General features: G+C 40.4%; 1 protein-coding gene across 1 annotated transcript in view; it reads right to left on the bottom strand.

The window, feature by feature from the left end:
- Positions 1–2,306: 2,306 nt before the first annotated feature.
- Positions 2,307–23,645, bottom strand: part of c1ql3a (complement component 1, q subcomponent-like 3a) — an 88,367-nt gene continuing 67,028 nt past the window's right edge. The window contains exon 2 of the mRNA XM_072378791.1: positions 2,307–2,574. Within this exon, the coding sequence (XP_072234892.1) occupies positions 2,395–2,574 (180 nt within the window). The 3' untranslated portion in view covers positions 2,307–2,394. The remainder of the gene's footprint in view (positions 2,575–23,645) is intronic.

Here is a 23,645-nt window from a genome sequence, read left to right as displayed (position 1 = left end):
TTTGGCATTAAAGGTATTCAGATTACAATTCTACTGCCATAATGCTGGACAGGACAAGGGAGAAAAAATAAATAAATAAACAAAATTTTAAAAGATTATTATGAAAAATTTGTTCAATCTAGTTATATTTCATGTATCTTGCATTTGCATTTTCATTATATTTTTAGAGCCAAAGTCTATAGATAACCTAAAGTACAAATAGTTTAAGTCATTAAGAGCTTCTTAATAGGAAACAATCTCTGCATATCTACAGTATTTGGATTTGGATTGCGCCTAGAATGGGTCTGGCTCCAGTGATGCAACAGTCCTCAGTAAAATATTGAGCGTTCGGTCCGCTAGGCACGCTAGGCACGCTAGGCACGGGACAATACACCCTTATGGCCACTGTGTGTGCCTGTCCAGGCAAGCGAAAAGCCCTTCCCGCGAGACGCGAGTTAATGTTCAATCACTGTTGTGCCTCCACCCACGCACCCTCCTGTCAGTCACACTGTTGTAACAGGAGGCGGGTTCAAAGTGCAGCTTGCACAGGGAAGCAGAAAAAAGAAACAGGCATGGCCAGCACGAGGGGAGGAGTTGAGAGCAATGGTGGACTAGCCATTGGGAGCACCAGGACATTTCCCGGTGGCCTGGCCGCCGAACTGGCCTGCTCGGCAATTGCCTATGGTCGCTGGGTTAACACAGTCTAACAGTGGAGTAATGTTCCGTTAGACTAATTTACATTGCAGCGTGGCATTGAGAGGGTGGCGTTTGTGTGGTACGACTAATGGTGCGTTCAAGTTATACCCGAATGTCGGAATTTCTGAGTCAGAATTTTTCATTTTACCATTTGAAAGTTGTGTTTCAACTGTTAACTTGAATGAAGTGTTATATTATTCAGTACACCAGTGATACTGGTACGTTTACAGTTTTTCCTGACAAGCAAAATAAAGAGAGAATTTTGGGAGAACAAAAAAAAAACTGCTCTCTTTACGCACAAAACACGTATCGAAACTGACACGAAACTGTGGCCCAAAAACCGAGGAACGGACTGTACCAAAGGTTACCTGTACCGTTGCACCCCTACCTGGGTCATATAGAAAGTATAATGCCTCATTTCCTGTATTAAAGACTATTTGTGGTGGAAATCATGATTTTAGTACCGTCAACATGTCTGGGAAATGTGAGTAAAACAAACATTTCCAATCTTTGTGGCATTTCTGGTTAGGTTAGTTATGTACTAAAAGTAAAGTGGACAGCTCATATTATCCATATGCAGTCCATTTATTTTAGGTAAGCAATAAAGTCTCTGCAACTATTTTACTGCTGCCCTTTTTTGTTTTACATCTCTGCATGTGTTTGTCTCTCATTGGGATTGTTTACAAACTTTCAGGCTCTCCTGTTGTGTTGTCAAGGGGGAAAAGACGTGTGCAGCCAATGAGAGGCGATGACGACAGCTTGTGACGCCACTATTTTTGTAACTAGCTTTAGGTTTTGTTTAGTTTTATAAGCTTGGTTCTAGGTTTTGTAAAATGGCTCCAAACACTGTAGATTTTTGGATGCATTTTTTTCTATGCTTTAACCCACCCAAGCAAACCCTCTTTGTGCGTTCCTCCAGGAACTCTAGATGCGCAAATTAGCACTTGTGAGTGAGTGACTGGGACCAGTCTTTCTCACTTGAGCACAAGGAGTTTGAGGGGGGCCTGCAGGGAGATGGCAGAGACAAGGCTGATTTGCATATTAATGATCCTCAAGTTTAGATTGAAACTATTTAGAGGCATAAAGGAGGATGTTACTTTTAACTAAAAGTGTAATTAAGATTCTTTCTTTTTTTTTTAAGGATATATATATGCCACAAAGGCCAAATAAAAATGCAGATAACAAAAATTTTGCTTGGAGACAAAAGATGACAAAAAAAACTGCATTTTAAAAAGTCCTCCTGTCTCTTGTAGTTCCTTTTTTTCCTAAAGCTACACTGGATTACTTCTGAAAAAGAGGAGCTGCATTGATCTGGTAATAATGAATGAATATTATAATTTGTACTGACACCAGTTGATTTCCAAACAGATTTGTAACCTTTTGACTTTTTTTACTTTGTGGAGTTTGAACATGAACAGCAATTACACTCGTTCCATCATAACAATTTCTCTGAATTTTTCTGCCCTGGACTTCATCATTGAATACATTTGTTTTCAGAAAAAAACTCTTATTTTTCTTCTTTAATCAAAAAATATTGTTTGTTGATTGCCAGCCATTTTACTAATATTACTGTTTTTCACAATACTTTCCTAGTAACAATAATATAGAAAAAATAAACTAATGTGCAGGTTTGTATCAGTTAGTTCACACAAGTTTAAAAGACTGGATTGACAGGCCTGAAATAGCAAGGAGAACAAATATTGTAATTGCAGCAATTGTCTAATCAGCATAGATGATGAATCCAGAGAAGGTGCTGTACTTGTTGTTGTTGCCTCCATGAGCTTTGCCACCGTCTAATTTAATGTAGATCTCATCTCCTGGCTCCAGATGCAGTACAGCACTGTTACTGGCATAGTCATAGTTCTGGTCTGCATCTTGGGCAATGGCACTGGCACGTACCTGCAGGAATATGGAAACATACACACATACACATCACCATCATCATTCAATCATTTGGCTTGCTTGGCGACTTACCCTAAACATGACCAAAACCAAAATGACCAAAATACTCTTTCAAAAATGTCTTAATTCATATTATAGAGAACTGTACTCAAAAAAGTTATGTTTTGTAGACTATCAAATTTCGTAGCTATTAAACCTCATCCTTGAGGACTAGCCATTGCAGGATGACCAATATAATGCAGATGATTGCCACAGTAATAACTTGACATTCACAACAAGACTTGAGACTTGACTTCAGACTTGCCCTCAAAAGACTTGAGACTTGAATTGGACTCGAGGTTTGGGACTCATAAGCAATCTTTTAGTTCATGAAATTATTGTTTCTGATTTTTATTTCATTAATTTCGAACTATGACTAGGCTGATGGCAGGCTGAGCGCAACATAGCCTCACGCATGCATGCAGCCTCTGATATCGAAACACTACTCTAACCATGGCAGCGTAAAGCTCATCTGGAACTGTGCCATATGTTGTCACATTTGGTTATAAAACGTTCACACAGACAGCAAACAAGCGAACAGCCACTTGCAAAGTGTGTAGTATCAGGATAAATGATGCTGGCTCAACTACGTCTAACTTCATCAGGCACCTAAAAACGAATAAGGATAGGTCAGTCTCTTTGTAATGTGAAAGGGAAACTTAGCGTATATCGACAGGTATACTACTGCTGGCAAACTAATCAAAATAGACAATGTTGTGAACTATATGCAGATTATAGCTTCATTGTTCACACGGCATTGCTGATTTATCTGAAGCAGCCTGTGAAATTTGAGAAGGACTTTGGTTAAGTAGCCTGGGTTACCAAATTAATTGCTAAGCCAAGTCTATGTGTATGTAGCTTAACGTTAATCTAATTGCTGTTTTAAAATAGCCTACTTTTACAAATTCAATACACATGATAAAATTCCAAGTTGTCACTGTAAAAACTTAAAAAATGCACTGAAATTGCGCTAAAAAATGTTATGCATGAGAACTTCAGGCTAGACAGCCAGTTATTAATATGTCTGTTAATGTATCCTGTGGTGCAGAGTAGAGGGCTGCAACTCAAATCTCGCGGGAGCGGGCGGTATTAACTTTGCTGCGGGCGGGCGCGGGTGGCTAAAAGAAAAACACTGCGAGATCGGGATGCAGTGTTGCCAGGTCACATGTAAGGTAATTATCATATTTGTACATACAACAAATACGTGTGTGTCTATTTCTGTATGAAATTCATACAGAAATTCAAATTTCTGTATGAATGGTCAGAAATTTAGCGGGAGTGGGATGAAGAAAACCGTCCTGTGCAGGGCTCTATTGCAGAGCAAGTACACATATTTCCAAATACATTTATATACTTCAAACAAGCTTTCATGGCGTTCCTTCACATTGGATTGAAATAGCCCTCTTAAGTGACCATGCTCTGATCAATTTTGATCCTGCAGCATAATAGCCCATGATTACCGAAAATATACTGATATCAGCACAAGACGGCAATTAAACACAAAATGCGTATATACAGGGCTGTCAAGTCTCACGCAATGAGCGTGAGACACACGCATTTCAACAAGTTCTCACGCTCACGCGCCACACATGGTATTTCTCACGCTCACGCGCCACACATGGTATTTCTCACACTGAAAAAAAAGTACAATAGAAATTTCTCTGGCGCGCCGCTATCGTTATGGAAACGGCAGGAAACAAGCACGTCTTCCATGAGTCTGAGCAGAGTAACACTAATAATAATAATATAAGTAATGAAAGACATGTTCAACCACCGCCCACTGTTGGGATTCTCAATCTTGCCTTCAAAATTTGAGAGCCCTGAGTATATCTGTGGGATGCCACCATTGTATAAACGAATAAATAAATGTTAGACTAAAATATTGAAATATGTTTAATATGATATTAATAGCCTATAATATTGAAATATTACCCTTTTTAGATGATATGCCATGTTTGTAGTTAGCTGTGATATGCAAACTGTTGTTTGCAAATTTTGCATTTGACTTTCTTCCCGCCACCTATTTTGGGAAATTCTGCCACACTGCCAATGTATTTGACATGGATGGTAGAGGAGGACTCACTGTAAATGAAAGACTCAAAATAAAAATAAATGTTCAGCAAACCACTGGACGTTGAATAACGTGGACGTTCAATCTACCTGTCTCTAGCGGGTTGGGCTAATCCAAAATAGTGAAAACAAAGGGGATGTTCTCTGAAGACAAGACTGGGTGCTCTGATTAACCATAGACTGTATGAAATTACCACGCAAAAAAAAAAAAAAAATCGATCAATCAGAATTTTGGTCGACTAAGAACATATTGACCAGTTACAGCCCTACAAATCTCTGGTTTGGAGTTCTGCAGCTCCTTTAGGGTTACCTTTGATTAAATTTTCAATTAAATTTAGTTAATGCACCAAATCACAACAGATGTCATCCCAAGGCACTTCTAGTATACAGTCCAGTTACTGCCAATTATTATACAAATTATTGTAATGCAATCATAATCTTAATATTTTTTTGGGAACAAACTTTTCTCCACATGCTGTTGTAGAGAATAGCTGTACAGACAGAGAAGAGCCCTGCAGGCAGCTGTGTGTATGATCAGACGAAATCTCCAAGTGTGCATGATCTAATCAGCCATACTATCTGTGTGTAGAGACTGCTGCTCTGTTAATTTATACCAACTGTGTATTATGTGTGATGTAATCTCAAGTATATATGCCCCTGGTCATACCAACTGTGGGTCATGTGTGTATGCCCTTTGTAGCTTCAAAAGTAAGTGAGCCAAGTAATCATCAATGCATACAATCAAAAAGAAAAAGTGACAGGTAAATACTCGTTTAACAAATGGCCCATACATTAAGGAAATCTGACACAAAAGGGCAATAAGTATGAAATATGAAGACAGGATGATGGGCATATCAAAAGGGGAAAACCCATACTTTTTAAAGAAAAGAGAAGATGCAGGATGGTGTAACATACGGTAGATTCAGCCATTAGAACTTAAGCAGGTGATGATAAGGAGGTGTCATTTAGCAAATAGGTAGTGTCTGAACTATGAAAACCCAGAGCGTTGGAAGTTAAAGAGAAAATCAATTTTCTTTGAATGGAAATTGTCCTAAATCACAAAGTCAAATAATTGGATGAAATATTTTTTTTGCCCAGCTCTATTGATTTGCATGTTTATGGATGGTAGAAGGAAGCTGGAGTACTGAGAGACAATCCATGCTTGCATGGGGAGAACAGGCAAAACTCCACACTGAAAGGCACCAGCTGGCAGTGTGCGAAATATACAGTGACAATTGGAGGGGGGGGGGTCAACATTTTCTTCACTTCTTTCTTTTTTCTTAACTTCTTTCTTAACTTATTTCTTAACTAAAAGACTGCAGTCTGTAATGTAAAGTCTGTGATGATGATAAACCAAATTTCACACCATTTTACAGTTCATTGGGCACATAATGTGCCACACAAACAACTTTTGCAGTCATCAGTCACCAACAGAGTATTGTAGTCCCAAACTGCCAGCAAATAAGATACACACATACACTGCTCTCCTTCGTAAAGCTAGAACTGCTTATTATTCATCATTGATGGAAGAGAATAAGAATAATCCCAGGTTTCTTTTCAGCACTGTTGCCAGGCTGACAAAGAGTCCGAGCTCTGTTGAGCCATGTATTCCTTTAACTCTCAGCGGTGATGATTTCATGAGATTCTTTATCAATAAAATTGTTTCTATTAGAGAGAAGATTAATGGAATCCTTCCCACTATTATCACTGATGTATCATCAAGTAGAGCAGCTTTACAAGTATCTTTAGAACCTGATTTGTATTTAGACGGCTTATTCCCAGTTGATCTGAACTCACAACAGCAGTCTCTTCTAAACCATCAACTTGTATTTTAGACCCAATCCCAACCAGACTGTTCAAGGAGGTTTTCCCCTTAATTGACACTTCCATATTGGATTTTAGTGCTGCATTTGATCGATCACAGCATTCTGTTACAGAGACTTAAACATGTTATTGGGATTAAAGGAACTGCATTAGGCTGGTTTCAGCCATTTTTATCGCATAGATTCTAGTTTGTTCTTGTAAATGAAGAATCTTCCTCACACATTGAAGTAAGTCATGGAGTTCCTCAGGGTTCTGTGCTTGGACCGATTCTTTTTACTTTATACATGCTTCCATTAGGTAACATTATTAGACAGCATGACATAAATTTCCATTTTTATGCTGATGATACTCAGCTGTACCTGTCTATGAAACCATATGAAACCAATAGGTTGGTCAGACTACAGGCCTGTCTTAAAGACATAAAGACCTGGATGACTCAGAACTGTCTGCTTTTAAATTCAGACAAAACTGAAGTTGTTCTCTTTGGACCTGAGCGCTTCAGGGAGAAATTGTCTAGTTATATAGTTACTCTAGATGGTATTTCCTTGGCTTCTAGTTCTACAGTGAGGAACCTTGGAGTTATTTTTGACCAGAATTTATCATTTGACGCAGATATAAAACTGGTTTCTAGGACTGCCTTCTTTCACCTTCATAATATTGCTAAAATCAGGAACATCCTGTCTCAGGGTGATGCAGAGAAACTAGTTCATGCATTTGTTACTTCAAGATTGGACTACTGTCATTCCTTGTTATTGGGCTGTCCCACATATTCTCTGAAAAGCCTCCAGCTGATCCAAAATGCTGCAGCCAGAGTTCTGATGAGAACTAACAGGAGAGATCATGTTTCTCCAGTTTTAGCTTCTCTTCATTGGCTACCTGTCAGATTCAGAATAGAATTTAAGATTCTTCTCCTCACATATAAAGCTCTTGATGACCGAGCTCCATCATATCTTAAAGATCTCATTGTAAGATATTTTCTTAACAGAGCACTTCGCTCCCAAACAGCAGGTTTACTTGCTCCAAACAGCAGGTGTTCCCAGAGTTTCTAAAAGTAGAATGGGAGGTAGAGCCTTCAGTTATCAGGACCCTCTCCTGTGGAATAAGCTGCCAGTAAATGTCTGGGAAGCAGACACCCTGTCCACTTTTAAGATTAGGCTTAAAACTTTCCTTTTTGATAAAGTTTATAGTTAGGGATGGCTCAGGTAATCCTGAAACATCCCATAGTTAAGCTGCTATAGGCTTTGACTGCTGGGGGACCTCATCTATCACACCTTTCCTCACTTTGCTCTCTTTTCCCTCCTGTTTAATTTCTCAAATGATATTATGTACATGTGACATTATTGTGGTTATTAACTTGTGTTTCCCTGTTCCAACATGTATCCTTTGAATGGTGTTATGGTGTTTTTCCCCCCTCTTTTCCCTCTTTTCTGTCTTCTCAAACCCCAGCTGGTCGAGACGGATGGCCACCCTTGCTGAGTCTGGTTCTGCCAGAGGTTTCTTCCTGTTAAAAGTGTGTCGTTCCTTTCCACAGTCGCCACAGGCATGCTCAGGACGGGAGATTGGAGTTTCGGTGCAATCTGTTGGTTTCCTTAGCTAGGATATTATTTTTTGAATTGGCTCTATATGAATGAATTGGATTATGATTACAGTGAATTGAATTCCAATTGGCTTGAATTGGACTATATTAATTAAGTGCCTTGAGATGACAATTGTTGTAATTTAGCGCTATATGAATAAAATTGAATTGAATTGAATTTAATTGAATTGAACTGGAAGTTCAAAGTGTACAGAGGGAAGAGAAATGGTGGAGAAACGGAACATGATCCTCACCATGCTGCCTGCTTTGTCCAGATGAGAGAGGATACGTTGAAGCAGGTAAATGATGGCATCTCCAACATCCACCCAAGGATGATAAGCAAACTGTAGTGTGTCCTGAATGGTGTTCATTTCCTTACTTAGGTGAGCCAATGACAGTCTCTCCAGGACCTTCATGATGTGGAATGATAGGGCAACTGGTCTGTAGTCACTTAGGACAGATGCACAAGTTATTTTAGGTATTGGAACGACGAGGCAGGATGTCTTTGACATCACTGGAAATATATTTTGACTCAGACTAAGGTTGAAGAGGCGCTGTAAAATCCCACATAGCACCAGGTCTTCAGGAACCTGGGACTGACATAATCTGGATGTGCAGCCTTGTTTTGGTTCAGTCTCTTGAGCTGCACCAGCACCTGACTGCTGGAGACACACAGGCTGGAGGGGGAGGCAGAGGAGGTCTCATGGTGTCCTGACTTAAGGGGAGATGTTGGTGAGACTGTTATAAGATTCATGACTAAGGTGGAAGGGCACATTATGAAGGTGTGACAAGGAGCATGTGGGTACAAGGTGTGAGGTCAGTGTTGCTGGAGGAAGAGGAGGGGCATGCTTAGTGTTGATCTGAGCTGAACCTATTGAAATACATGTTTAGCTCATATGCTCTGTCCAGGCTTCTATCAGCCTGATCATCTTTCACTTTAAAGCCTGTGATCTTTTCCATCCCTGACCATACATATCTCTTGTTAGAGATATGACTGAGAGCTTGCTTTCTCGCTTTTTTTTTTGTACACCTCCTTGATCTCTGTTATTTTTTTCAACTGTTTTTGAACTGTCCTGAGTGACTTCCTGTCTCCCTCTCTGAAGGTTTTCTTTTTGATGTTCAGCAACTTTTCAAGGTAAATGGTGCCCAAGGATTTGTTTTTGGAGAAGCACCTTGTGCAAATAACACTTTCCATGCAGAAGTTAATGTAATCGGTTACACTCTAAGTCATGACATTAATATAATTCCAGTCTGTGGATTCAAAGCATCTGGAAAGACCTTTTTTTTTAAATTCATACAATAACTGGTTGATACTGAACAGTTGGTGTAAACTTGGAGGTGAGGAGTACAAGATTGTTGTCTGATTTCAACCATCCACACTCACTAGCGACAATTTTAGAGTCACCAATGAAGCCGGAGTACCTGGAGAGAACCACCATGGGGTGAATATGCAAACTCCACACAGAAAGGCCCCAGCTGAGAATTGAACCTGGAAGCCTTTTGCTGTAAGGTGAAGGTGCTAGCCAACACACCACCATACAATACAATCATATTTCAATCCACACAATAACCAAAATCCAAATCACTCCAATTCATACCATTTAAAAAAAGGTTCCTAGGTAAGGAAACCAACAGACTGCATCGAAATAGGTTAATCTGATAATGAAGATGTTGCCTGGCATTTGGGCCTCGGGTTGGCTTGGTTGCTTCTCATCCTAGAAGATCCCTCTTTCACTGAATACTCATGAATATATTGTAGAGGAAGGCACAGGTGAAATCCATCACTGACACAAAGGCAGACTTTATGCTACAGAGAGAAAGACAACTTTCATGTGCACCATGACATATTTATGAAAATTACATACCAAAGCCTTATAAAGGGATTAGGTCAAATATTGTCAAGCTGAGAAAATTTAATTTGTGGAGTGATCAGAAGCAGTGGGAAATTAAAGAGGTTTGCTGCTGACTTACTGAGGTCAGCTAACAATTGCTTACATAGTTTTAACTGTATTGTAAAGTTTGCCATCGTATATTGACAAGTATAAATAAAACTAGATGTGACTTTTTAATACTAGAGTAATAACAGAACACAAAACAAGGCATAATTCTCAAGGACCAGTTGAGAGACTAATAGTCATATACACTGTATGAAATAAAGCAATATTTTGCCAAAGATATTTGAGATAGAGATGGAAGGTGAATAAATAAAAATAAAGGATTTGTTTTTTAAAAAATACAGAAGCGTTGTCCTAAATAATTATACTGACATACTTAATGATACTAAAAAAAATGTATTTGTATTTAGCATTAGCAACAGCATCTGTGCTGTTTTTGGCATACAAATTCACACATCATTTCTGCAGACAGACACAGCCCCTTCCCTCACAAGCAGAAGAAAGCATTTTGAGTTCACATTATTAAGCTGGCTGTTGTTGACAGTATTAGTCACAGTCACTCAGTAGCATTTGCAAAAACATTTTTGGAGACAACAGAACTGCTTTTTAAAGTAGGTTTACCAGGGTAACTTATAAATATTCCGGTCTTCTTTATTTGTAAATGAGAGACTAGTGAGCCTGTCTCATAGTTAACATAACAATGCTACATAGCTATCCATACCTATATGTACCATATAGGAGGATTTTGGAATTGTAAATGTAGTTAAAATTTTCAAATAGTGGCAAGAATCAATCAAATTCAGCACATCCAACTATGTTGTAAATAAAGAGCTTCATTTTATATGAGCTACTTCATTTATGGATCGCATTTAGCTGTTTGAAAAAGATGAGGTTCAAATTAATCTGACCCCTAGGAATGGCAATGTGTGCAGCTCACTGGAAGTGGAAGTCAACTGAATAATTTAAGAGCAACTTTATTTATTTTTTATTCTTTATCATATTCAGGGTTGTGTCACGGTTTATGTTTTGATTCTCTTGTTTTCAGGTTTTCGTCATGTTTTTTCCCCCGTCACTTAGTTCACTCAAGTCACCTGTTTTGTGTTCCACAGCTGCACCTCGTCACGAATCACCTCCCCACAGTATATAGTTTCCAGGTTCCCATCACTCATGGCGAAATCCTCACTTACCTTTTCATACCACAGTTTTGTCTTGCTAAGTCAGGTTTTGCCACCATAGAATCATAGTCTTGTTTTCTTGTTATCCATAGTCTAGTTAAATCCACAGTCTTGTTAACCACAGTTTCCTCAAAGTCTTGTTTAACCTTAGTCTTGTTTACTTATACCATAGTCTTGTCTTGTTTTGTTAACGTTAAGTATTTATGATAATCTGGCTCAGCCGTGCTTTCTGTTTTTGTCTTTTTGCCTATGGAATAAACCTTTTGATTTTTGAGAAGTCTGCATCTGGGTCCTCCCTTCCTGCACCATCGTCACTGACAGGTTTCAAGGAAGGTTAAGGGGGGAGGTGGTTGCAAACAAGCCAAACAACTGAAACACCTGCCTCATGTACCTATAGAGTGAGACAGGGTTATTCTCATGATATTCCCTTTGTTTATGTTTTTAAACAAATAAAACGCTACACAACCAAACTTGAAATGTTGTTGCTACTGTTCATCACTCATGGTTTTGAACTTAACTACGTGTCACGTGAACAAATCCCGTCGTCTAATTTCCCGTCCAGCAGAGGGAAAATTAGACTCCGCAGAGAGAGTGGCAACCGTGGAAAAGCAACATTGAAGGGGAAGTAATAACAGCAGGCTGGCAGCAGGAAGCAACATTCTGCTAACGACAAACGGCTACGACGCGAGCATGGAGCAGTTCAGATCACCGTCACAGTTGATACTCACCGGAAATATTGCTGAAAACTGGCAGAGGTGAGAACAACGTTTTTGCCTGTACATGACTGCTTCAGGTGCGTCAGAGAAAGAGGAGGTTAAAATAACCATCCTACTTCATACCATCGGCGACGAAGCATTAGAAGTGTATAACACACTCCATGTTATTCCATCCGGAGATGATGACATATCGATGGAGGACGTTCTCATGGCATTCAAAGAGTTCTGTATCCCACTGAAGAACGTTGTGTTTGAACAACATCAGTTCTGGTCCCATTCAATGTCATCAGGAATTACAGTGGACAGATTCATTACAGAACTGCATCAGAAAAGTAAGACTTTGGCCGAAGTGAAGATGATATGATGAGGAACAAGTTAGTGTTCGGCATTAATGATCCTCGTCTGAAAGAAAGACTACTCTGTGAAAATGGACTTACACTTCAAAGAGCCATTGACATATGTAGGTCAACAGAATTTGCCAAGGCACAAATACAGGTGATGCAGGTGACCCCTGTCACGTATGATGCTCCAATTGATACTGTGGAAAAAAAAAAAGACACAAGCAAACAAGCAGCAGGTACAACAAGGGCAATAAACAGACGACCGTGAACTGCCAGAAATGTGGGAGACAGCATGAGCCCCGCCAATGCCCAGCTTACGGAGCAGTGTGTCACAAGTGTGGAAAAAATAATCACTTCTCCAAGGTATGTCGTGCAGTTGGTGAGAAACGTGACAACAGACACCAAGTCTGTATATAACATTGAGAGTGAAATGGATTCCTTGTACATTGGCATGGTCGACAGCAAGGTGAGAGAAGCAGCGGGTCTCACAAAGGACAGCAAATAGTTTGAAACAGCCAGCATCCGAGGTGTACCAAAAAAATTCAAACTTGATACAGGTGCTGATGCAAATGTGCTGCCCATGTCCATTTTTAAGCAGCTACCAGGTCCCATTCAACTGCAGCCCACAAAGACTGTATTAATCGCTTTTGGTGGAGCTTGCCTACCTTCATCTGGGGTTGCATCTCTGCAGTGTGAAACTGCGAGACACACAGCCACAGTAGAGTTTCATGTAAACGGAAAGGCAAACAAAGCGATTCTGGGAGGTGAAGCATGTACAGAGTTGGGGCTAGTGAAGAGGGTTGAAGCACTTACAACAACGCCCCCACAGCCATCAAAGCCTCCATCCACCAAAGAGAAGCTGATTGAAAAGTATTGTGTCTTTATTCACGGGACTGGATGAGTTTCCTGGAGTACATCATACACATGTTGACTCATCTGTTCCCCCTGTGATTCATGGCTGCAGAAACATACCTCTTTCAATCATGGACTCACTGAAACACACACTAAAAGATCTGGAGAAGAGAGAGGTGATAAAACCTGTCAACGAGCCGACTGAATGGGTGAACAGTCACCACGAAAAAGAAAAATGGTTCTCTAAGGGTGTGTTTGGACCCTTGTAACCTGAATGAAGCTGTCAAACGCCAGCATTACTCCATACCTAACCCTGAAGATATGTGCAGCAAGCTTGTGGGGAAAAGCATCTTCACCATCCTGGATGAAAAAGATGGTTACTGGCAGATCAAGTTGGACAAGCCATCTTCGAAACTGTGCACCTTTATTTGGAGCCAGCCATAGTGACTGGCCAGAGATGTGAGCCACGCTCCTACAACGTGATGACTCCAGCAGGAAAAGCTTTAAGGAGCAGTAGACGACATCTGAGGAGGATACATCCGAGTCTGTTCAGAGACACTGACTTGAGTGAAGGCTCAGATGAAACACACTCTGAGACACATGGATCTATTGACCGGTCACCTCAAGATCCACCACCACAGGTTTTGCGCATGTGAGCGTGAACAGTTCATCGGAATAACACACCAGAAGTGGCAGAGCAGTGAGATGTCCTGTCAGGTTCAGAGACTAGTTCATGGTCTAATGACAGTGTCACTTTTAAAAAAAAGAAGAAAGAGTACAGACAATATGTGTAAATCTGTTGTCATAAATGTTTAATGACATGTTTATAAGAGAATGCTTATAAAGAAAGCAGGTTGTTCTGTTAAGAGACATGTTTATCTGATATGGTTACATAGATATTGAAAAGTGATTCGTTGATACCGAGTAAGCACTATATTTCAAGGAAATGTTACTTTATTTGGAATGTTTGATATTGAACACACTACAGTTCATGTTAAGGAAATTGATCGAGCTAAGTGCATCAACACATCTCATTCTTGGAAAAGGGGGATGTGGTGTATCTGATCGAGTGCTCTGTGCTTGACTATGTTAGCCTGTGGCACGCCAGGTGCTGTAAGCGATCGCATATGTTTGTTGTTGTTGTTGAGCTGCCACTAAAGAAAACACATGAAGTTACGTCGCCTCCATGTACATTATTTATTAATATAGTTCCAGTTACCAATGGTCTGGTCTGACACAGACGCACAATAACACAATATAAAGAACCACAACAGGATCCCCCCTGTCTAAGTCGTAGTTTATGCTTCAATGTCATTTCGATGACATAGCTACGACGTCGACGTGGACCCCTCCGTTGTAGCCTGATGTGCACCTCCAAAAAATTCTAACTACATGTCGCGTAGACGCGGGCCATAAGGGCTGTGATAGGTCCGCTCAGAACGAAGCTATCAGAAGCCCTCCGGCGCAGGAAAGCGACCGGTCCAGTCCGTGAAAGTCAACCACAATGAAGGCTGGGAGACGCGGAACCGAGAAAGACTGTTTCTTATATAATCATCCATATTCAAAGCATTTCTCCTGTTGTCTTAAGGTTCATGTCTTTGGTCATATATACATATATAAAATCAACCGGTTTTTGTGTATGTGTTCTTTACGTATGTGTGAGTCCAACAAAATGAGAATTCACGAGTAGCGACTATATGAGACTGGTTGATTGATTAATTATTAATTAATAATTAATAATTGATTATTAATTCAACATTCCAGAATCGTAAGATCCTGTCTTTTTCCTTCGATTGAAGGTGGTGCCCTAAAACGAGGTAAAATAAGGCTTATTCAGATAGTGAGAACTTTCGGATAAATCCTTATATCTTATCACATCACGCTACGTGTGTCCGCTATAAATTTATATTGTTGGTGCCTCGTGTGCCGGCTATATATAATGTGGCTACACAAGCTTCAAGCCACCAAGTCATTCTATAGGTCAGTTACTGATCTTTTAGGTTTTTTCTTTAATCTAATCTACTCTTAAACTATCAAAATTAGTTATTTTGTTTTGAATTATCTTTTGTCTCATCATTTCCTGTTTTATTTTTGAAATATTAAACTTCCCTCTCATTTCAGGTATCTTGCCCTTCCTCTTGTGTTACGTGTCTGATTGTCTTCCCTGATCCCAGAGTGTTTCAACATGTTCCCCATGTTCCCTCGTGTATATATAGTCTGCGTCTCCCTATGTCCCATGCCAGTGTGTTGTAACAATCTTTTGAGAGTTCATCATCCTTGCCTTATTAAGTGTTCCATTGTCTTGAAATCCATGTCCTTGAAGTCGAGCGTTTTCTCCTTTAAAGTGATAAGTTTTGAATCTTAGTCATAGTCTACCCTCATTTACATTTCACAGCCTGTTTTGGTTTCCTCTGTTTAGGAGTAATCTTTTGTTCTTGTTAAAGTTTCATAGCACCTCCTTTAAAGGAGCGTTTGCGTCACATTAATTGTTAAGTTTCATCGTGCCTCCGTTAGAAGGATTGAGTTGTGTTTCTTGTAAAGTTTCATAGTGCCTCCGTTAAAGGAGAGCTTATTGTATCTTGAATAGTTTCATAGTGCCTCCGTTAGTGGAGTAATCTTGTGTTGTTATATTATTCGTGCCTCCGTTTACCGGGAGAGCATCTGTAGTGTCAGGCTATCAGGATGTCTAACAATCCCTGAATGTAATACTATGGAAAACGCCAATGTGTAGCTCTGAGTCTATCATTAATGAATGCATGTGCGACAATGGGGCGCCATGTCCAGGAAGGGCCTTACAAAGCCAGACACAATCTCTGTCTTGTAGTTAGGACTATAATGTATGGCCCCCACGCTAATGACAGTCAAATGATGATCACTGGAGCTAATCAACAGCCATGGTCTCCACGCTAATTGCAGCCAAAGATGATTAAAGGAGATCTGGATGTAGGGGAAAAGTCAGGAGTAGGAGGAGGGACTATTATATGAATAAATGGTTTTTTAAAAAAGACAGGACAACAGACCCAGCCTCGGGTAAAATTAGTAAATAAGACATAATGGTGGAAGGATGGGGAAAATACGTCATATGAAAGGAGGGGCCCGGAGAGGAGCAGCCTCAGGCCCCAAATTGTATAAAAGATGGAAACTTTCAGAAGAGACTTCAGACTTAGCCCGGGCTACTTCTCATGTATGGTCATGTTGTAACTCTGCAATAAACCATCATTGGACCGCGAACCCGCTGAATCTGTCTCATCTTTGATTCTTCGTGACTTCTCATCTTTAACTACTGAGTATAGCATATTAGGTAAATTGAACATCCACAGAAAGTCACAACGCGTCCTTGTTTATTCCGCTTCTTTGGAAGAGTGCGTTAAGTTTATTTGTAATCTTTTATAGCTCCTTCTGTTTTCCTCCTGCAGTGGAGTGAGTTTGGTTTTGATAAAGTTTTATAGTTACACTAGCCTCAAGCCTAGTTATTGAGGTTAGTGTGTAAGGATTTCACAGCCCCTTGTTTTCTCTGTTCTGGAGACCATAAGTGGTTTATATAATAAACTAACTTATTCTGAAAAGATCCTGCATCTGTGTCCTGTGTCCTCCCTGACAAAATGCCACCTATGAAAAGTGAAGTTCTCTCTCAGTTGTTCGTGAACTTTTGGACCAGCAAACGTCCCACTACAAAGACCTTATCACACAACAAGAGAACAGTTTAAAGGATTTTGTGCAAATGATTAATGACTCAAACAATAAGCGTTATGATGATTTCTCTCGAAAAATGCAGGATGTCAAAAAGAGCCTTGAATACTCTCAAAGGGAAGTAGATGAGTTGAAGTCCACTGTTAAATCTGTGACCACAGCTTTAACAAACATCTTCAATCCAACATTGAGGCTCTCCAAGCCAATAACAATCACTGGTTGGTGAAAGTGGAGTATCTAGCAAATCAGTCAACATATCTAAGAATCACATGACGAAAGTTAGGCTGACTCTCAAAAGAAATTTAGAGAAATCTTAAGTGATAAAATTTAAATTGATCAAAGACATATTGAAATAGAAAGAGCACACCATATTGGAATAGAATAGAAATAGAATAGAAAAATACTTTATTCATCCCCCAGTCGGGGAAATTCAAATTAGTCTCAAAAAATTATAAATGTTTACAATGGTTGCATACTAGACAACAACAATAATAATGATAACTAGAAAATTTCTGGAAATTTTGATATGGGCATGCCCTCCTGCCCATTTCTGCCCCCTGGCTGCTTTGCTTATGAGGTTACAATTTGTTGTGGACCAAATCGTCCAGAGTCTTTAAATGTTTGTACGATGTGTGTTCGATAAACTATGGCCGAGCAAAAGGCTTCCGAATTCAGCATGTCTGTTCATTAGCATTAAAGTTACGATAGAATTAACGTTGAAAATTCTCAAAAATTGTCAATGCCACCCTTGGCCGAGCAAAGCCTCTCCAAAATCAGCATGTCAATCATTAGCATTAAAATTATGACCAATTTAAAGTGTCATATCTCAAAAACCGTAGTAGCCAGCATAACGATACGCTAATATGTTGTAGTCCAAAGCGTCCCATGTGTTATAACATTTGAACGATGTCTCTATGTTATAGTGCGGCCGAGCAAAAGTCCTCCAAAAATCGGCATAATAACCTCATAGCATCAGCTAATAGAGCATGTCTACGTGATGTAACATTAACATTTTAGGCTTCCCTGCAAAATGCTAATGATGCTAGTATGTTAGCATTTTAGCATGATGTTAGCATCGGCTGGTTCTGTCTGAGTTGGTTCTGGTTATGTCTGAGGTGGCTCTGGTTGTATTGCATTTACTCTGAGGCTCCCCCTTAGGAATGCATAGGATTTGTGTTGCCACGGTAACAAGCCTCATGTTAACGTTTGGGCAAATTTTAACGTTAAATTACTCAGAAAAAGTAATAGCCAGCATAATGAGACCGAAATATGTTGTAGTACAACGCGTCCCGGGTTGGGGAAATTTTTAATGATTTTTCTACAATGACCTGTTGCCTAGCAACAAGCGTCCAAAATCAAATTTACACTTTTTTTTAATTCAAACTCGGCTATCGCAAAAACCGGAACACCTAGCGTAATGAGGCTTAATGACCATTTAGTACGAAGCGACCCAAGTGTTTGAACGCACGAATGATGGCAATAAGCGTCCAAATTTATTCGCTTCCTGGCTTCTACCGTTACCATGGTAACGCTTTTGATTGAGACAAGTAAGGCCCATCGAGGCACGATGGAGACGCATGTAATGACGTATGCATTACGTGGGTTGCGAGTTTCGGACGTTATTTTTTTTCACGATTTTTTTTCAGGGATGTTCTAGGCATGCATCCCCTGCAGAGGGTGCATTTTTTTTACCTACTTATAGCCGCTCTCAATAATAGTGTGATAAAACATGCATATCATATCACTACAGGCATTGAAGGACTTGAGCCATCTCAGGAAGAAGAGGCGGCTCTGGCCCCTCCTGTACACTGCTTCTATGTTGACAGACCACTCTAGTTTATTATCCAAAACCACCCCCAGGTATTTGTAGATCTGAACAGTCTCTATCTCCCCTCCATCAATGCAGACTGAATGGTATGGAGTTTTAGATCTCCTGAAGTCCACTACCAGCTCTTTGGTTTTGGTAGTGTTCAGGAGCAAAAAGTTATTTTTGGTCCAGCCAAAGAAGGACTCCACAAGGTCCCTGTACTCCTTCTCCTGTCCACCGTGCACACATGCCACAACAGCCGTATCATCAGAATAGTTCTGTATGTGGCAGGAGTTTTACCTGAAGTCTGATGTGTAAAGAGTGAAAAGAAAAGGAGCCAAAACGGTACCCTGTGGAGCCCCAGTACTGCATTCTAGTGTTCCAAAAACACATCTCCCCATCCTGACATACTGTGGTCTGGCAGTCAAATAGTCTATAATCCACGATGTCAGGGAGGTGGCCACACCCATACTTAGAAGCTTGTCTTTCAGTATGGGAGGCTGTATGGTGTTAAAGGCACTGGAAAAGTAAAAAAACATGATTCTCACATATGAACCAGGCCCATCCAGATAAGCATATGCCAAATGCAGCATGTACATGTACATGTACTCCTATGTGTTTCTGGTAGGCAAACAGGAGGGGGTCAAGATCCTCAGCAACCTGCAATTTCATACAACGAACAAGGATTCTCTCCAAGTTCTTCATGATATGAGATGTCAAAGCCACCGGTCAGTAGTCATTCAGCTCCACCGGTTGTCCTAATTTGGGCACTGGTATGAGACAAAAGGTTTTCCACAGCACCAGGACTTTTTCATCTGAAGGCTCATATTGAAGAGCCTATGAAGAGGGACTGCTAGTTGACCAGCACAGTCTCTCAGAAGCCTTGGACAGACTCCACCTGGGCCTGCAGTCCTCCCTGACTGAAGTCTCCTGTGGTCAGCTCCAACCTCCTCTATAGTTAGACAAAGAGGTTGAAGCGGAGGGATGATGACAGGAGTGATGTTGCTATCAGTTTTAGAGATGGAGTTGGGGGTGCAGCTGGACCGAAGAGGGTAAGTGGTGAGAGCAGCCACAGATGTGAAGGTGCAGCTGGGCTCAGGAGGCCTGGATGTGGTTGCTGTCACAGATGTGAAGGTGCAGCTGGGCTCAGGAGGCCTGGATGTGGTTGCTGTCACAGATGTGGAGGTGCAGCTGTGCTCAGGAGGTGTAGTGGTGGAAGCTGCCGCAGATGTGGAGGTGTGGCTGGGTTCAGGAGGCCTGGCAGTGGAAACTGCTGCAGAGGCGGATGTGCAGCTGGGTTCAGGATGCCTGGTGGTGGAAGCTGCCGCAGAGGTGAAGGTGTAGCTTGACTCAGGAGACCTGGTCCTACCACTGCCTTTGCTACTTTATTGACTTAAAAGCTCTGAGGCATATCAGTACCTCCACAGCAACAAAGTCGGTCGCATTTTGTTAAAGGAGGTGGGACACGACCTTATGTATCTGAAAGCAGACATAGAGCCAAGTCAGAGCCTTGAAGTCCCACATCACAAGGTCTGGGTTTTGTTTTTTTTTTTTGCTTTTTTTGTAATTAACTTTTTATTGATTCCATTCAGCACCATCCCATTAGCATTCAACATCTCACACGTTTTCCATGTAAATAAATCATACCAATACTTCACTCCAGGGTTCATAAACATAAATAGATTCAAATTCACAGTTAAACACAAAATTCAATATACTACAAATGAGTACATTTTCCCTACCAGCCACGTTTTCCTACCTCTCATGTAAATGCCATTCTCTCCTGATGAAGGATAATGCCGAATACAATCTTGTAAACATTGTTGGTCCCACCCCATCTACTGAAGCTCCCATCTAATGCATTAGGTGTAGAATCCGATTAATCATGTACTATCCAATGCAGTAAACTACTCTGCTCTGTCAGGCTATTCTTTGATATAATCTCAGACCAAATATTAAGGCATAAACCCAACCATGGATTTAGCTCCTCATTCAGATGTTTTCTCAGTTTTTTTCTCATTTATTATAGCCTGTATTGGAATATTGGATGTGCGGCCTTTAATGTTTTTCCATCTCGCCCTGTAGGCCAGATTACAAAAGGTCCACATAGTTTTTAGTTGTTCAGCCTGATAATAGCTCTTAAGACAGGACAGGGCTAGTCCCCCTTTAACTCTGGGAAGCTGAAGAGTTCTATATCTTATCTGTGGTCTTTCTCCTTGCCAAACGTATTGATAAATCAATCTGTCCCATTCTATAAAATCTTTATCTGTTACTTTTACTGGCAGAGTCTGGAATAAATACAGTAACCTTGGAAGAACATTAATTTTGATTGCCTCTACCCTTGAAACTAAACTTTTGAATGGGACTAAGTTCCATCTTACAATATTTGATTTTATTCTTGAAATAAATGGATCATAGTTTATAGATTTCAGTTGACATAAGTCTTGAGGTAGATTTACTCCCAAATATTTAATTGATTTGAATCCCAATTTACCTTGAAACGTTCTCTAATAGCTTGGTCTGGAGCATAGTTGAATGTGAGGACCTGGGTCTTTCTCACATTCAATTTATAGCCTGATAATAGACCAAAGTACTCAAGTGTTGACATGAGTGCCGGAAGAAACTCAGTGGGTTGCGTTACTTATATTAACACATCAGCCACGAATAATGCTATCTTCTGTTATCTTGTTCTCTTCTCCATTGATCTTGATCCTAGCTGTGGGGTTATTATACAGAGATTGAATAGTTTTGACAAAGTCAAATGCCTTTTCTGCATCTAATCCCACTATTATTGCTTCTAATCTTTTTTTAGTGATGTTTTGCATTACATGCAATGTGCGCCGGATATTGTCCTGTGTCTGTATGTTTTATAAATCCAGTCTGGACTTGATGAATTATATCTGGCAGAATTGTTTCTAAACGTCTGGCTCGGATGGCAGTAGTCTTGGTTGAGAACACTCACTGGCCTATAGTTAGAACATTCCAATATGGGACTTACTAATTACTTACTAGGCTATGATCTGATAGGTCCCTTATTCCAAATTCAAAATGTAACTGTCCTTCTTATACATAAAAAAATAATCTATCCTTGAATATGTTAAATGAGGTGGTGAGAAAAATGTGTAATCTCTTCCTTTAGGGTTTAATTCTCTACGTACATCAATTACCCCCAACTCTGCCAATAGCCCTCTGAACTTCTTGCCAATCATGGTCCTCTGTATACCCCTTGCTGAACAGTCGAGTTGTGGGTTTAGTCGGAGATTTAGGTCCCCTCCCCAAATCAAAATACCTCCCCCCTCTGATGTCATCAAGTCAAACATTTGTCTGTAAAACATCCAGTCTGCCCCCGGGGGTGCATATACATTCAGAATAGTGACTAATTCTCCCTCCAAGCTCCCCTTAACTAATATATACCTTCTTTGTTTATCCAATATTTTTGAAAGTTTTTCAAAAATAATTTTCCCAGATATTGCATTGGCCACTCCTCTCCTATGACTTGTTCTATAAGATGAATAAAATACCTGATTAAATCCTTTTCTTTTAAGCTTTTCATGTTCCCTCTGTAACAGGTGGGTCTCCTGCAGTAGAGCCACCCCCACCCCCTCTTTCTTCATTTTACCTAGTATCTTTGAGTTGAGTATCCCATTTACATTATATGATGCTATCTTTAATAATTTCTGGGTTGCCATATTTGTTGATTTTCTGGCTCCTCCCTCCTATGCTTCCCCCTTATGCTACAACACTGGCAAACTGCCCTAAACATTAATGATCCAAACACAAAAACAATCACTGATGAACTAGTGATCAACAAGAAAACTTCCTTGCATGGGGTTTGCGTTTTGACCCTAGCTGAGTCTTGATGGTAAGTCCGCTCTAAGGGATATGCCCTTTCCCTTAGTGGAAGTGGGCCCTCTATGCTGTAGTTAACATTGTACATGTGCCCAACAGTTCAATGAAAAAACACATAAAAAGAGAAAAATAAACAAAAAAAAACTATAGAAAAACAAAAGCCTCCCCGACTTATTAAAGACATGTAGAGGAAGTTACTCTTTTTTAAACTAGCATACTTAAGAATTCTAATACAAATAATAAAGAAAGGAAAAAAAAAAAGAAAAAGCCAATTGATCATGTGCAAAACACAATCTAAGTACATGACTTGACTATTCAAACCCTGTCCTTAGATCCGAAGTCTATCTGATTTCGTCCTCGTTCCTCCTAACGTTTTTTTGCCCGGGTGGCCAGCCAAGTTAGGCACTTGATCCTCTCTGGTCCGTTCTCCATAGGTTTCACCACCGTCACCTGTAGCCCTCTCCTCACCGTGTCCTTAGTTGCCTCCGCCGCCATAGTAGGACGCAGACTTGTCCCTCATAGAACACCAGTAATTTCGCTGGGAATGGTGATTGGAAGCATATTTTCTTCTCTCTCAAAACTTTCTTTGCCTCCGTGTATTCCTTCCGCTTTCTCTCTACCTCTGGAGCGTAGTCATGATCCAGAAACACCTTCTTCCCCTCCTGCAGAAAGCTTTTCTTCTGGTCCACCACTCTGTTTCAGCCGTTGCCGTAGCTCCAGTAGTTCAAGTGTAGCATTTTCAACACACCGCAGACGCTCCTCTGCTCCCATTATCCGCTTCTCAGCATCATCTATCCTGTTATTTGCCACTCTGATGTCCTCCTTAATTTAGTTTAGAGTGTCTGAATTTTCACTACGAAAATCTTGTTCATGGGCAGTTCCCGGGCTTCTTCCCTCTCGTTCGGACTCGCTCTCGGTGACTCTGGTACCTCACTCGGATCTGTTAGCTCTGATGCTAATGTATCTTGATCATCGCTTCCACTGGCATTTAACTTGGCGTTTTGAGACTTTCTTCCTGTTCTTCCTTTCGGCATACTCCTCACCCTTTCTGACTTGTATTTAACCTGTATGTCAGTTGCTTATTGACATCTGAATAAGGCGTTCAAAAGTTTAAGTCGGGGAGCTCATTCTTTATGCTGCTGCCATGATGGAGGCGCACCGGAAGACCACAAGGCCTGGGTTTTAGTTCCAGCGGCAGGTGAAATACAAACAGGGGAAATATTATTATCATTAT

Source organism: Leuresthes tenuis, unplaced genomic scaffold (genome assembly GCF_036924035.1).
Source record: "Leuresthes tenuis unplaced genomic scaffold, fLeuTen1.0.hap1 SCAF_24, whole genome shotgun sequence".
NCBI lineage: Eukaryota > Metazoa > Chordata > Actinopteri > Atheriniformes > Atherinopsidae > Leuresthes > Leuresthes tenuis.
This window is presented reverse-complemented; position numbering and strand designations above follow the sequence as displayed.